General features: G+C 36.3%; 1 protein-coding gene across 2 annotated transcripts in view; it reads right to left on the reverse strand.

Annotated features, from left to right (window-relative positions):
- Positions 1 to 15644, reverse strand: part of LOC132851026 (rho guanine nucleotide exchange factor 17-like) — a 97035-nt gene that overhangs the window by 12134 nt on the left and 69257 nt on the right. For both annotated transcript variants that reach the window (XM_060877576.1, XM_060877575.1), the window contains 10 exons: positions 11779 to 11961; positions 7480 to 7596; positions 6136 to 6228; positions 5840 to 6016; positions 5009 to 5059; positions 4756 to 4865; positions 3235 to 3320; positions 3028 to 3146; positions 1759 to 1966; positions 935 to 1196 (listed from right to left, as the gene is read on the reverse strand). In XM_060877576.1, coding sequence (XP_060733559.1) covers positions 935 to 1196; positions 1759 to 1966; positions 3028 to 3146; positions 3235 to 3320; positions 4756 to 4865; positions 5009 to 5059; positions 5840 to 6016; positions 6136 to 6228; positions 7480 to 7596; positions 11779 to 11961 — 1406 coding nt within the window. The remainder of the gene's footprint in view (positions 1 to 934; positions 1197 to 1758; positions 1967 to 3027; positions 3147 to 3234; positions 3321 to 4755; positions 4866 to 5008; positions 5060 to 5839; positions 6017 to 6135; positions 6229 to 7479; positions 7597 to 11778; positions 11962 to 15644) is intronic.

The following is a 15644-nucleotide window of genomic DNA, read 5'->3' on the forward strand; positions in this document are numbered from 1 at the left end:
AAAAAAAAAGTAAATGGAAGTGCAAATTATATACATTTATATATACGTTTGCACAAACCATTTTACTCAGTTGATAAAATCATAAACAATAAACAGCCTAGCTAACAATCACTGCAGCTCATTAACATTTTACTGATTTGTTTTTTCTTATCGACTATAAAAGCATAAATCACTGTAAAAGTGAGTCAATTGTAAACCTAAACTGTAAACAAGAAAGATCCACAACCATGAAACTAAGCTAGCTAAAGCTAACAAAGTGCTTTAAGTGTTAGCTAGCATGAAAACTAGCTGAATGCTTATGAAAAAAAAAGGTTCAAGAAAGAATAACAAAAGAAAAAATGACTGCCATAAATCACACACTGATTTTAGTTACTGATTATAAATTAGGGCCACTTTCACCAAGGAATCTGAGAAAACATTAGCTAAGGCTAACAAACAGCTTTAATCTCTCAAGTGTTAGCTAAAACAATAATAACTTGCTGAATGCTAATCCTTCAGTTTCCCAATACAAAATTCATTTGATAAATACAAGCAACATATAGATTACAGTAATGGGTTTTGGGTCTCATTCTTACGGTCATATATATTTTCATCTAGAAAAAACTAGCAAGAAACATCTAGCAACAGAGCGGATATACTTTCCCAGTGGTTGTCCTGGTATTAGTGAATCAAGAGGATGATTTGCAAATGTTATTAAGCTATACAATAATTCTAGCATATTTTCAATGCAAAATAATAGGTGATTAGAAAATACACACAACTTGTACCACATTTATTCTGCATGTAGTTTTAGTGTCTTCTTGTGCATATCGCAGCACATCACGTCTATTTATTATGCTGAACATTTGCTATTTAGAAACAAAAAACTAAACAGATTTTCCCCCCACTTAATAACTAAACGTCAGTACATGCTAGTAGTTATATGCAACCAGACCTGCTCTTGAGTCCCGGCACGGCTGCGATGCAGATGATCCGAGCAGAGCAGACGGCAATACAGGCCTCCACCGTGGGTTCGGCCCTGATGCTCAAGACACACACTTGGCCTACGTAGCCATCACTATTGCATACCCAAACCTCACATACATTCTCCGGGCTGCTGTGGCTCGGTGAGGCACAGGAGAACTGCATGCCACTGCGGGTCTTCATGATAGGGATGGCTTTCAGGAACTCAGGGTCCCACTCGTCTTTGTTCATAGCTATGGAGAGGAGTAGGATGATGTCCAACAGGACAGTCATAAAAATGCACACACACGCTTTTTACTTAGATAAAAATAGAACATGTATAAATGTTTTATGTACACCAACAGATGACAAATTAAAGAAAAACACAAGTGACAAGTGCCTTATTAAACTGTTGGGCCATAATAGGCCATCATAATAGCTTCAATGCACTTAAGCAGAGAATGTACTAGAAGAGTGTTAAAGGGATAAACACCATTCTTCTTCTATGAAAACCACAGCATGATTTACTTCATTTTTATACTCATTAAAACAGTTAGTGAGCCTTTATGCCATGAGGGCGGGGTCATCGTGGAAGACACCACTTGCATCAGTATAGAAATGTTGCAGTGAGTAATAAAATCATGCCAGTAAAAGTCTGGCATGATTTGTCACTCTTCTGCATGTATGTGGTTTGTCTGTCTTGTAAAATCTGATGGAAATGTAAATCTCTCTGATGTTGTGCAAGTAACTGTCCTGTGTAGTCTACTTTACGTAAATAATGATCTGTGATTCTTCTTTGAATGTAACTGTGATTACCAAGCTTTTTTTTGGCCTCCTCAAAAGCCTGCTCGAAGTTGCTGCGTGTGTCTGGACTGCTGAACTCGAAGATGAACGTGCTGTCTGCAGACGCTGCGCTCAGCTCCAGTTTAGTGGGCAAGAAGGTCATGCTGAAAGCCAGGGACTGCTTTTCTGCTAATTCCCTGTGAACCGACGCCATCAGGTCCTTTATCACATCATCCAGACTCTGGGACAAGAGGGAGAGAGATTAGACAAAATGTTCTTGTTAATGTACATTAATGTAATAACAGTAAAGGGGATTTATTTTTTGCTATAAAGCTCACAAAGTGAAGTTTGTAGTTCATTAAAAAAGTCATTGTAGTGCTTTTGCCAAATTGTGCTTCAAAGCAATGATGATAACTGTTTATTTACTGGAATTGTTATACCCCCAAAAGTCTGTACACTTTATTAGGAGCTCATTAATGCAATTATCCAATCAACCAATCATGTGGCAGAAATGCCTCTGAAATGAACTTAAACACAGCATGAGCAACACCAATGAGACCTGACCCAGTGATTCAAATAGCCACTCTGTACAACCAGTGAGCAAAACATTGTCTCAGTCTTCCTGCTCAGTTAATATGTATTCCTGGCCTGATTGGCTCAATGCCTCACAGGAAGTGAATTCATAAAAATGCTGAGCCCTGCTTAACTTTCTGCAGCTACAGCTACATATTTTTACTAACACAACAGGGCATAACATTCCTGTTATAGGAAACATAAACCCTAATTATAGGGTTATTAAATTGGTTATTTTCTTATAACAGGACAGCATAGTAGGGCAATTTATTAAAGATAACAATATATTTATAAAAAAGAAAAAGTCATACTTTAATATCAGCAAAACATATTTTTTTGAAAATGTAATTATCTCATATTTTAAAGGTAATAAGTCCATGTGAGAAAGCAGCAAAATGAGAACATTCAGATAAAGCTGTGCTTTGCCTTGTAGTTGGTGCTGTTAAAATGAAATCAGCACCTTCTTTCCTACCAGATTCTAAGAGTCTACAGTGTTATAAAATAATAGTTTTTAATTGGGGTAGAATTCATAAGAAAGTGCTGGTCCATTAATGCAACTAATATATTGCATAATATATTGTATTAATTTTCTCTATTTTAATAACAATATATAAAATATGGGACATATAGTTATATAAAACTCTTCTGTATTACATAATAATTAATGGAATCATTATGTTCTTGTATGTTTGCAAATTGTTGTTTTGTGCACATTTTTATGTAACTGACCTGGTGAGGAAAACTGAGCGTTTCTGACAGCTTGCTGATTTGCCCGAGGGTACTGAGGTCCTCGTCCAGACGGCTGATGGTTTTCTGGATTGCATCCCTGTTGGTGGCCTGATTCGAGCCTGCACAAAGGAAACAATTATGAATAAAACAAAAAGCTCTTCCGCTGAACTTTTGTGAATCAGCTCATCATACAGACGAACGTCTTACCTTTCACTAACTCAATATCCTCTAAGGGAAGTTTCCACAGGAACTTATATTTACTGGAGGTGTCAATGACACTAGCAGCTGAATATCTGAAATGAGTTATTAAAATAAATGAGGTTGGGTTTCACAGATATGAAGCAGACTGCATCAGACTTTTCCTGACACAACACTGGAAACAACTTCAGGACAATTAAACAGATGGTAAAGAAACATGACCTTAATCATGTCAGTTTAGCTCTATTATAATGTAGTATAAAGCAAAAAAAGAAAAACAAGTCTAATTCACAACAGTCATGCCTAATTACCCACTCATAATAAATCATGACCTCCACCAACAAAAATGTCCTTCCTCTGATGATAAACACTTGGCTAAATCTGTGACCTGCTGTCTTCATTTATATTTACCTCACACCCTTATTGAGAGTGAATTAAATTGATCTAATTTATAAAACTGAACAACTGAGGATTAAGAGTCTTGCCCAAGGACCCATCAGTGGCAGATTAACATTGCTTGTTTGAACTCAGGACCCTCTGAACAATAGTCATGTTATAGGCATCTGAACCATGGAGCTAGCACTGTACAATTAAGTAAACTGTGAACAGAAGTAATGTGTTTATATTAGGCAACTAGTGCAACAATATGGCAGGAGTTTAAAGTTAAGTTAAAGATCAGTGGTTAAATCTAAGTTGTAATCATTACAATCATAACAGTGCAGTACTTGCATGAAATATATCTAATCTTCTAAATCAGGTTCAACAGAAGTACATCATACTAAAACATTCTTATATACTACAAAACCACTTGGGGCCTTTTATTTATCCATTTATCAAGCTCTCTTAATGAGGTGCTCAGTTCAAATCTGCCATCAGTCCTATTCAGTATTGTAAACCCAGATGTGGTAAATAATAAAACGGAAGTGGTTGGCATGTCCTGGACAACATTACTGGTTTGAAAATGTATTTACCATTACTGTAAATCAGAATTATTATATTATAATATAAAAGAAAAAAAAAGAAACTTCTAGGTGCAGTGCCTTGTATAAACACTAGAGGGTGGTACATGAATCCAATGTAATATACAGTCTGTCCTAAACCTGCAATAGTACTGAAAGCTATCAAATTCAAATTTGCTTAAGTAATTAGCTTTTATTACGTGAAAATCTTAAAAGAAAAAATTACATTTTATGTTTCAGTCAGTCCTGAGAAGTTCTAAACAAAGAATTGTACTTTGAATTATTTTATGCTATTTTATGCCATTTACACGTGTAGGCTTTAAATAAAGGCAGGTATATATCTAATTTTCAAGATTATATTCATATGATTATAGTTATTAAATGCCAAAATAAGTGCAAATTATTTAGACCCATGTTCTGTGGCCCTAAATGAAGAATTTTTTGGAAGGATGTATCTTCAATACATGTAACTTAAATATGTGCTGCAGACAGATTTACACTTTTTTTATGTTTTCTTCTTTTTCTGATTTCTAACATCTTCTTACAGCTTATAAGTTAATAAGCCACTCACAGACTCATGGAGCTCCGGCGTAAAGAGCCTGACTTCCTCTTCAGAGTCGTACAGATCAGCAAATCACTGAAGAGGAAGAGCGAACGATCCTTCTTCCCTCCTACTGATTTCTACAGTGAGAGAGAGAGAGAGAGGGAGAGAGAGAGAGAGAGAGAGAGAGAGAGAAAAACTAAATCTTTTGTGTCTTATCAAACAATTATTTGATTACTAACAAATTGCTTTTCCAATTAATTTCTCTCTCCTGCTTGCTTACCGCCTCCATCACCATTTCCTGTCGCAGGAATTTCCTCTGAGGATTTAGGATCTGAGAGCACATGACAGTGATAGATCAGATACTGAATTTAACATTAATCTCTATAATGTAAACATTACTGTACGGCATAATCAGAAGGACTGTTTAGTCATAAAAGTGTACTGTAACTGGTTAACTTACGTGATCAAAATAACCATTAAACTAGGTATAACTCAATAATTAATTCCCACTCTTATAATCAATGTACATTATAGTATCTGCTTACAACTGCACATCATTATATATCAGGTGATGTGCCATAGCTGGAAATATATTTGCTGTGATGTCATTTTCATGTCTGGTGATATTAAGTGGTTTGCCCATCAAGAAAGTAAAGAAAACTAAAGTAAGCCAGCAAGCAATTAAGTAAGTGAGTTGGTAAATCTTTAATTATGTAGGGTTAGTAAGTAAAGAACGGTTAGGTAGGAACATATATAAATAATTTAAGTATCTAAAGTAAGTAAATATGGTTAGTAAAGAACTGTAAGTAGTTAAAAGTGTTAATTTAAGTAAGTAATATAAGAAAGTCAATCAAGTAGCCAAGTAAGAATGTATAATAAAATCCCACTTTGAAATAAATTCAGACATAAATATTGATTGTAAAAATAGGATTGCACAGCACTAAATTAAATTAACTACACTAATCACAGACATCTCAAAACCAAGACCAGACTAGGCCAAGTAGCTAAGTGGAATATTGATTTTTTGTTTTGTTTTGCTACATTCCATTAACACTGTAAACCAATTCATTATTAGATATCATTACACTAGAGACTCATTGTGAATTCTTACATGCTCCACCCCCTCTATGTGTGCCTCGATCTCCTGCATGACCCGTGTCTCACGCTCCACCTCCTCCGCGTTACGCCGTCCCTTATTGATCCTCTCAGCCAATCTCTTTATGTTCTTCTGAGCATCTAGCAGGTGTGCATGGTCTGGGTGATCTTCTGGAGTGTGTTTCAGCAAATCCTACCCCCCCACCAACACACACTTCAATAAACTTCAAGTTTCACAGAATGTTCAGGATATAGAACATGTGAGAATAATGAGTGATGAGTTAAGGGTCTGAAAAAAACTTGAATACTCACTTTGACTAATAGTTCATAGCGCGGGATACGCTGCACAGGTTTGATCATTAGATCACCCAAAGCTTGTTTCTCTTTATTCTCTCGCATACTTTGCTGTGTGTGTGAGAGAGAGGGGGGGGGAGGGGGGGAGAGATAGAGAGAGAAAGAAAGAATGAAAGAAAGAATGAATGAAAGCGATTTCAGCTCAACTGTAATAAAACTGTAATTACATAATAAAAGTATTGTTAATAAAAGTATTGTTAATAAAAGTATACTAAATGACTAAACATAGATGTAATGTACAGTACATATCCTTTTTGCCAATTCCTTGTATATAGGAGGAATATATTATACTGTATTAGTTGAGCTAGCTTCAGACACATCCACTGGGTGGTAGCAAAATCAATGATTCAGCTGTGCAGAACCAACCAGCACATGATGTTAAGGCCAGCTTTGCCTGTGTGCTCACTATAATGAGTCCCTTGACAACACGCTAGCGATTCAACCTAAAATACACTTATAAACAAAAGAACAGGCAAACTTAACACATGCTTCCTCTGAGAAATGTAAACCTAGCTTTAGATAACATCATATGTCCGATCAGTTGCTCATGCATCACCACAGTCCAGAGTAAGGCTCGGATGAAAGTACTTTCTTTTCTTTTCCGCATATATGATCTTACTAATGTTTGTGATTGGTAAGTCTAGCTGTGACGGACAAGGGAGAGAGTAATGCCATCCTTCATCCTTCCCATACAGACAGCATGACTAATGTTGAGCTCTTGGACTCCTGACCATGGACAGCTAAAGCACTGTCAAATTCATCAGATTAAACTCACGATCTTGCAACAACACATTTCTGTGAAACCCAGCCCATTTCATTCCATTACACATTCACTTCAGTGTGACTGAACCTGCTGGCTCACGGCCATTCATTGCAGCTAAAGCTGACAAATTGCGGTGTATTGTGGGTAACAACCCATTCCTTTAGTCACCAAGAATAACACAACATAAACACTGAGGAGGGGGAAAAAAGGTCAAATATTGTTAGAATGGATTCTGCATGCTTCATCATTTTATTTAGAATGGAGCCAGTGGCTTTCTTTTCCTAATCCATCGGCTTTGTCTTAATTCATGTCCAGTTAGTGTTCCTATATAGACATCTGCCATTTTAAAAGTTTAACCTTTACCCTTTTTCAATTTCTCTCTGTGTATTGCACATCAATTTAGCTAAGAAATTCACAAACCACTAAATAGCTGATTATATCGTTTGTCGTTGGATATGTACAGGGCCCTATGACCCTATGTCTCAAGCATAGAACCTAGAGGAATACATACACGGATACACACATGCTGGAAAACATACCTCCAAAAACTTCATGAAAGCCGGTTTGGCTTCTTTAGCGATCCTCACTGCGTCTTTGGCATTCAAAAAGTTGTCGATGTATGCCGAGTAAATGTTAGCCAGCACCTCTTTGGAAAACTGAGACAGGGGACAGAAGAGAGTCATTAGAGACAGACAGCGTTTCCCAGAATTTCACAAAGCTAGAATTTTAATTCCTTACTCATAACACTACTCCAGACAGTTATGTTCAGATCAAGCAACCTGTTTGTGCCGCTGCGAAGTTCTGGAAACCATAACAGCATTTTTGAGTCAGGGCCTGCATAAGAGGGTAAACCAACCACTCACAGCTTGTTTTGTTCAGCATCATGTTTAGGGGCCTGAAAATGTAAAGCTGATGTCCTACCAAAACAGACCAGCATGGAACCATATAGCATTCAATTAAAAAAGCTGTGCAAATTAGTCTGTCTACACCATGAACGTCATATCATTTGGAAAATCCAGTGTTTACATCCTCATAAGTGATCACTATCACGGGAAACATAGATCCTCCTTTCAGCCTTTGCAGCATCACAAGACAGCATAAAACGCTTGGAATTAAGAGCTCTCTGCCCTCTTCTGCATACATGAGCTCACAGATGCTTGTAATCGGCTAGTGATCTTATGCCATCCCTACCACCAAGAGCAGAGCAGAAGCAATTATGATTATCTATATTCAAACTCACGCTCTCCTGATGACAAGTTAAGCACTTTTCTGTTTTACCACTTGGGAGTCACAGATTTCAGTTTCATAATAGAACTTCTCACATAGCTAAAAATGGATTTGTCTCAGTTTTAAATGCCTCCTTGAATAATAAGGTTGAGTGATGTACACAAAAACAGATCTGGTGGTAGACCCGGAAGTGTGGATGCAAAAAAAAAGTGATCAAATCTGCAGAAAATCTTCAAATATTCTAAATGACACAGTAAACAGTGTCTCTCTCTCTCTCTCTCTCTCTCTCTCTCTCTCTCTCTCACACAGACACACAGCTTTGATTCAAATGGTACCATTTTGTACTTAATGCATTATTTAACACTAGCTCCTCTTCCCGCTCATCTTCTCTACCTGATCATCCATCGTATTAGTTATAGGGTTTTTGAGTCATGTTCTGGCACAATGACTTTTCTTTCCTGCCATCAAGAAGCTGCTGAGAAAATTAGCTCTGTTAGTCACAAATACTTGACTTGATGCATAAAAGTACATGAATAATCCTGCACTAATCCCTGAATCAATACTAATTTATGTATGAACTAGTGATGAATTAAGACATGTACTGTACTAATCTCTACTGAAAGAGCTAACCTTAATCACGATGTAAATCTTATGAATTCATACATGAATAACTACCGCCTTAAGTACATTTTAGGACATGTATTATATGTTATATACCATTACAGCTGCATATACAAACATCAGTGGACGGCACTGGATTACTTTCATTATTTACACTGATTCCACTTATCAAACAGAAATATGAACTAATAATAAGCACTCCTTTTTTTGTCTCAAATTTTTTCCATAAATTTTTTTATTATATCCCATTATAGCAAGTGTTGAGGATGCAGAAGATAGGGATAGGTGGAGAGAGATGATTCGCTGTGGTGACCCCTGAAGGGAAAAGCTGAAAGAAGAAGAAGATAGTACTAGTGCTCTGGGTGCCTTATGCCTGGAGCTATGCTTTTTTACACACAAGTGTGACATTAATACAATAACATTTATCGAGTTCTATAAGATTATTTACAGGCATTTTAGACTTTGAGCATGTTTGATTGGGTTTACACCTAAATATTAATTAATACATTAACTAACAGTTAGTTAGTACTAACATACTTGGTAACAAAACAACAGTTAATGGTTTTTGATATAACAACAAAAAAACATTAATTGTGCATTTCAGAAATACAAATAAGCCACTTCCTAGAAAGGTTCTTTCACATTTTACTTAAGTACGAATGCAGGGAAGTTTGTGTAATTGCTGTGTATATAGAGTTTGTGCGATGATGTGAACAGAAAGACAAAATGGCATCCGGTGGACAGTGTGGTGTCTTCTGACCTACTCAGTAGATCTTAAGTAGAACCATGCCTTCAACCAAGCACTTCAAACCCATACTGAAAGAGTATAAAGAGTAGTAAGAATGGCTCCAACCTGGCTGACTCCCTCATTGCTCTCTTAAAACACTGGTGGATCTCAGTGCCATGATCGATGACATCATCACTAATGGAGATGCACCTCTTAAGGATGCAGCAGAAAACAGAGGAGAGTTCAGAGGAATCTAAATGTTCAGAAGTGGACATTTCCATTCTTGGAGGAATGCCAGTTTATTTTTTAGAAAGGAACAGTTGAAATATATAAGGATAGATAAAACACATATTCCCATCAATCCAGTGTCAGAAGAAGTTGTTAAGTCATTCGCAAACATCTCACTTATGAACCATGGTGTTTGCAAGGTGTTCTGAATGTCCTCACATTGCATTTCAGTCTGTGTTAGTGTCTATTTTTTCACTATATGTATGTGGCATAGTGATATAGTGTTATAGTTTTCTGCACATTGTTTACTGATTCTATGCTGATTTAATACACATAATGTTTTAGATGAAGCTGTGTATCGAAGGCTCTTGTATTGTTTTCATTTAATGACTCAACCAGTAATGACACTGAAGCTATACAGTATGTGCTTGTTGAATATCTCATTCCAGATTCTTCAGTCCTTTGCTGTTATAATATAACCTCCCTTCTACTGGGAATGCTTTATACCAGATTTGAGAACATGGCTGTTCAGCCACAAGACTATTAGTGACAACAGACAAGAAGGACTTGTACACAGTTAGTGTTCCAGTTTCCCCAGTTTACACCAACCTTAACCTCACTTTGCACACAAAGACATTGTCAGACGAGACCTCAAAGTTATATTAAATTAAATCTTAAGACTACTGCCTACAAAACCATTCTAGACAACTGCATGCTTTCAAATTTGTTGCATATGTGGGTGAAGGGCAGGTGACCACATACCTTTAGCCTTACAAAACAACTTGTATAGTCCCATGTATATTGACCACTAGGGGCCTCTACTGAGCATATAAGCCTCATAATACATCCACATCACACCACATGACATTTCAACATCTGCACCAAACAAAAGCTGCTCTGAATTAGTGGAAATGCTGGCTTCAATATTAGACACATGGTGCAAACAAATATTACATACAGTTTACATAAAAACAACATTTCTTTGTTTACACTAAAAGTAAATACTAGGTTTCTTAGTTAGCTTGATCAATTATTGCAATATTAAAGTAATCCAGTTACACTGTGAAACCTCATGAGGATGTTGGCACTGACGGGACCTATATCTACAGTATTACATTTCAGCAGTTAATACACGCATGGTAGAATAGCGCAGTGGTAATACGGCTACTGCGAACACCAGAGTAATAGGTTTGAGTCTCACCTCAGGTATGAGCTCAATGTTACTTAATTTACATTTCTGGCATTTAGCGGACACCCTTATCCAGAGTGACATTTTATACAACTGAGCAATTGAGGGTTAACAACCTTGCTCAGGGGACCAGCAGTGATAGTTTGGTGGAACTGGGACTCAAACTCATGACCTTCTGATCAGTAGTCCATTGACTTAACCACTAAGTTACCTCATACCCTTTTTTTTTTAAATACATTGAGCCCAGCAATGGCAATTTGTTGGACATGGTATGTCCCACACCTTAACCACTAGGCTACCACAACTACATTAAATCGAATGCAAACTGATGTACGCATTCGAATTAAGTGAATACAACAGGATAGAAAAAGAAATGTTTTTGATAGAAAGGTTGAAATCTAAGCTAGTATGAGAATGAGAGACATGACTAGGTTCTTAAGGACATGAGGTCTACACAGAGGTGAAGTATTCCCATTGATATTTCAACAACCAGTTCCTTCAGGAAGTTAGCATTGCTCAAGATTTTCCCAGATGTTATCACTACCCGCATTCAGCTAAAGCCCACTTACATTCATGTGTGCTGAACAGGACTACAGCTATCACAGAATTAGTTACATGACAGAAATAATTACATACATGTCTTCACCGGTAATAGTTTTAAGGAAGAATTATGTGCATGCAATTTCACCAATTCAAGTTTCACAAATTTTTTAAAGCAAAATCAAGATGATAACATAATTAAATGATTTTAAGACCGCCCTACTGCTAGGGACAAATAAACAACAAAAACATACAAGCAAGGAACAAGTTCTGACCCCTTTGTCAGGGAAAGTGTCTCATACTCACCGACTGAACGAGGAGGTCGCCTATGGTCTGGCGCTCATGCCAGTCGTTAACGCAGCTGATCACCTGCTCCAGGAAAAGCTCATGGTGTTCCAGGATTTCCGGGATCTGGTAGAACATCTCGTCTACTAGAGACGGGTCGCAGAGCGGCGGGTTATCTGACTGCTTAAGTGGCTTCAGGTAGCTCTGCAATGGCCAACGGAAGATGCACTATTTACCACAGTCATATCTATAGGCTGAATTAGTGATGGCAGCATACTGTATATACTTTAACATTTTAAGAAGTTTTTTAAATACAAATCTAGAGGTCAAACAAGAATTAATACATACAAATATACAGTCATGTGAAAAAATTAAATCCCATGAAAAACAATTTACACCCTATGAAAGCCTTTTTTTAAAATAGTTATACATATAGGCATTTGATCTTCATTTTAACAATATTCGAAGATTTAAGTAATATAACTAAACAAAAAAGCAAAGAAATTATTTTAAAATAATCTGTAAAATGTAATTTATAACAAATCCTATTTCTTGTGAGGGAAAAGTAAGGACACCCCCACATTTATTTGTATTTAAATTGTATAAAATGATCACATCAGGTTTAAATCTTTAGAACATCTTTAGAGCATTTTGAAGAATGCTTGTCTTATTTAAACCTCAGATATTTAGTTTGGTTTGCTCTTAATTGTTGAAGTGAGAGATTTCACCATGGTCAGTTAAAAATATCTTAAAAGAATTTCTAAGCAGCCATTCCACTGTCCGGAATTTCATTTACAACATTTAAAACAACTGCCATCATGGCCAGGTCTGGCCATTAGAGCAAATTCACCCCAAGAGCAGACTACAAGATGCACCAAAACCCCAAAAATATTAACACGGGACCTACAGCAAGCTCTTGCTCCAGTTGATCTCAAAGTGCATGAATCTCCAGTCAGAAAGAGACTGCACAACTTTATCATGAAAGGTGTGCAAGGAGGAAAAGGACAAGACTGACGTTTGCAAAAGAACACAGAGACAAAGGCCAAGACATCTGGAATAATGTGCTTTGGACAGATAAGTCTAAAATTTAATTATTTTGAGACAATAACAGAAAGAATCTTTGACGTAAACCAAATACAGCATTTCAGAAAAAGAACTTTATACCAACTATGAAACATAAAGGTGGACGTGTTACGGATAGGGGATGCTTTGTTCTAACTTTTTTCCTTTTATCTTAAAAGAAGATAAAAAATTGACACACTGACATTTCTTAAAAAGAACCGAATATTTAATAGGGTGTCCAATTTTTTTCTTTTTTAATTTATTATTTATATATACATATAAAAAAGAGAAACTTATTGGAACGGTTACAAGAGTAAAAGGGTGGCATAAACAGCCTTGTCTTTGTCATGTCACACTCGACAGTGGCGATTAACGGACAAAAATGTTTAGGTTTTTCATAAGTATTTATGTTTTAGCTAGCTTATTGATATCAAATCCAAGCATCTAAAATCTGAAGGTGTTATCTTCAACCACTAATATTCTGTGTAAGGTTATCCCAACAGAGAGAAAAACACTGAAAGCCAAAAGTGTCCTGACTAATTTTATATCAGACTTGCAACTAATATTAAATAATTAATTAGTTCATGCTGATTGAAAATGCTGTTCAGTCGATTTCCATTCCTCTGACAGACTGGAACCCCGGTGTACAGTGTCAAACCATGGTGACGACATGCTCAGATATGTACACAATAAGACATCTACACTGATGTAATCTCCAAAATAAATTATAATTAAAGCATATCTATTTGTTGTAATAGTTTTATTATGAATGAACAACACTCAGCAAATATGCTTACAATCACAGGCAATCATTTTGAATCTTTATTGATCATAAAAAATAAATTAATACATTTTAGCTTTAGAGTAAAAATGGGCTTCGGGGGGGTTTCTGGTACGAGCCTCCATGGATAATAAATAATGCAGCGTTTCATTAGTACTCTAGTGTTTCCTCATTAAACATTTATTACTTGTTTTTCGAATTCATAAAGATGATTTTTATGAGTGTGAAAGCATACATATAGTCCATAAAATGAGTGCCAAAATTATATTAAAAAAATAATGAAACTGTTTTATTTAAAAATTTTCTTTTGATAAAATAATCATAAAAACAATAAATAAATAAATAAAAAACTCTTGGATTGCCTTTCTTATTCGTTTTTATTCACCCTCTTCCTTTCATGCTAAAGCATATGAACAAATAGTCTAGAAGGGTGGGGCATAATATTCTAATAAGACATGATTAACATGTTTCTGTCCCAGGCTGCTACTTCACTGGCTCAGACTTAAATGCAAGCATGACTGTTCTATCAAACAAATTGTTTGTTAAATTAAATGACCAAATTACAGATACCCCATTGTCACATAAAGTGACGCAATATGTCTGATTTTTGTTTGCAGTTTTGTTTGCTAGTTTTTTGCTCAGACTGCATTTAACCTGCTAGGTTAGCTTTGCTTATGCTAGGTTACATTCCACTTGCTAGATTTTGCTCATTAGTTTACTTTGCTCACTAGGTTAATATTTGCTCACTAATTAGTTTCCACTAATACTTTCACTCACTAATTTGTGTTTGCTAGTTAGCCTTCTCCCAAAATTGCGAGTACTTATCTTTCACTTAATAGCTTTAACATTTACTTTTTTAATCTCAATAGTTTACTGTTATCATTTGGTTACACTCATGACATTCCCTCACTAGTTGGATTTCAGTCACTTAGTTAGTTTGTTTGGCAGTTTTTGGTTTTGTGTTGTACATTTATAGCATGAAACAATTAAAACCGAGTTATATGAACAGATTTTCAACACTACAAACAAGTTTTTTGTTTGTGAAACTAAACCAAATGAAACAAAAGTAACAAATACTTCTCTCACTTGCACAGATAAATTGGTGTGAAATCCCCCTAAGGATGCCATTAAGTTTAAATCCCTGATAGGGAGGAGTTTGTGTGGGAGTTAGTAGAGGTAAGAAAACAGAGCACACTTTGTATAGTGGTGTATCATAGTATACAAGTCAAACATGACTCAGCAGTCTGGACATTCAGGGGAAGTTTACTTTAGAAGGTGGGTGAGAAGAAATTTGATGCATGTTGTAGGCAGATTAACTTTCAACTCACTAGGATAACATTTGCTAACAGTAGATTACTTTGGCTAAGTTTGGTTATCTTTAACTAGTAAACTAGTATACTTACTGAATTACAGTTTCTGAATTACAGAAGCTGCGTAAAACAGATGTTCAGCATCAGTTCTGGCAGAGTCTGTGATTACAGAAAATTTCTCCCTTGACGCATTGGTGAATGAGAAAACCTATCAGAAGCACAGCACAGTGTCTCAAACAGCACAACCTCACAGAGCCTACAATGTATGTCTTTAGAATGGGGGAATACCCAGTGAAAACCCCCAGAGCACACAGAGAACATGTGAAAGGGTGTCAAACCCCCTACCTTGCAGGCTAGGCAAACATGGTAAATACTACAAATTTCCAAAAATATAAAGAAAAAAAAATATATAGAATGATGAAAACGAATGATGAGTAAAAGCATTTCGTCCAATAATGCATTTTATCCTGTGAACACTGGCAGGAAGAATATACCTGAAATGGGAAACTAGTCCATCCCAGGGTACCATGCAAGCATACATTCATACAAACTTACACTCAGGGGCAATTTCCAGTCTTCAATCAAAATCCTAGCATGTTTTTGGGAGGACAACAAAGAACCTGGATTGAAAGCTCATTCCCATAAGACATCTGATCACTACTTCAGCTTCTAGCACACACACTCAGCACCACTATACATCTCCTACATTGCACATGTACTGGACACTTTATACA

The sequence above is a fragment of the Tachysurus vachellii genome, chromosome 9 (genome assembly GCF_030014155.1).
Source record: "Tachysurus vachellii isolate PV-2020 chromosome 9, HZAU_Pvac_v1, whole genome shotgun sequence".
Lineage (NCBI taxonomy): Eukaryota > Metazoa > Chordata > Actinopteri > Siluriformes > Bagridae > Tachysurus > Tachysurus vachellii.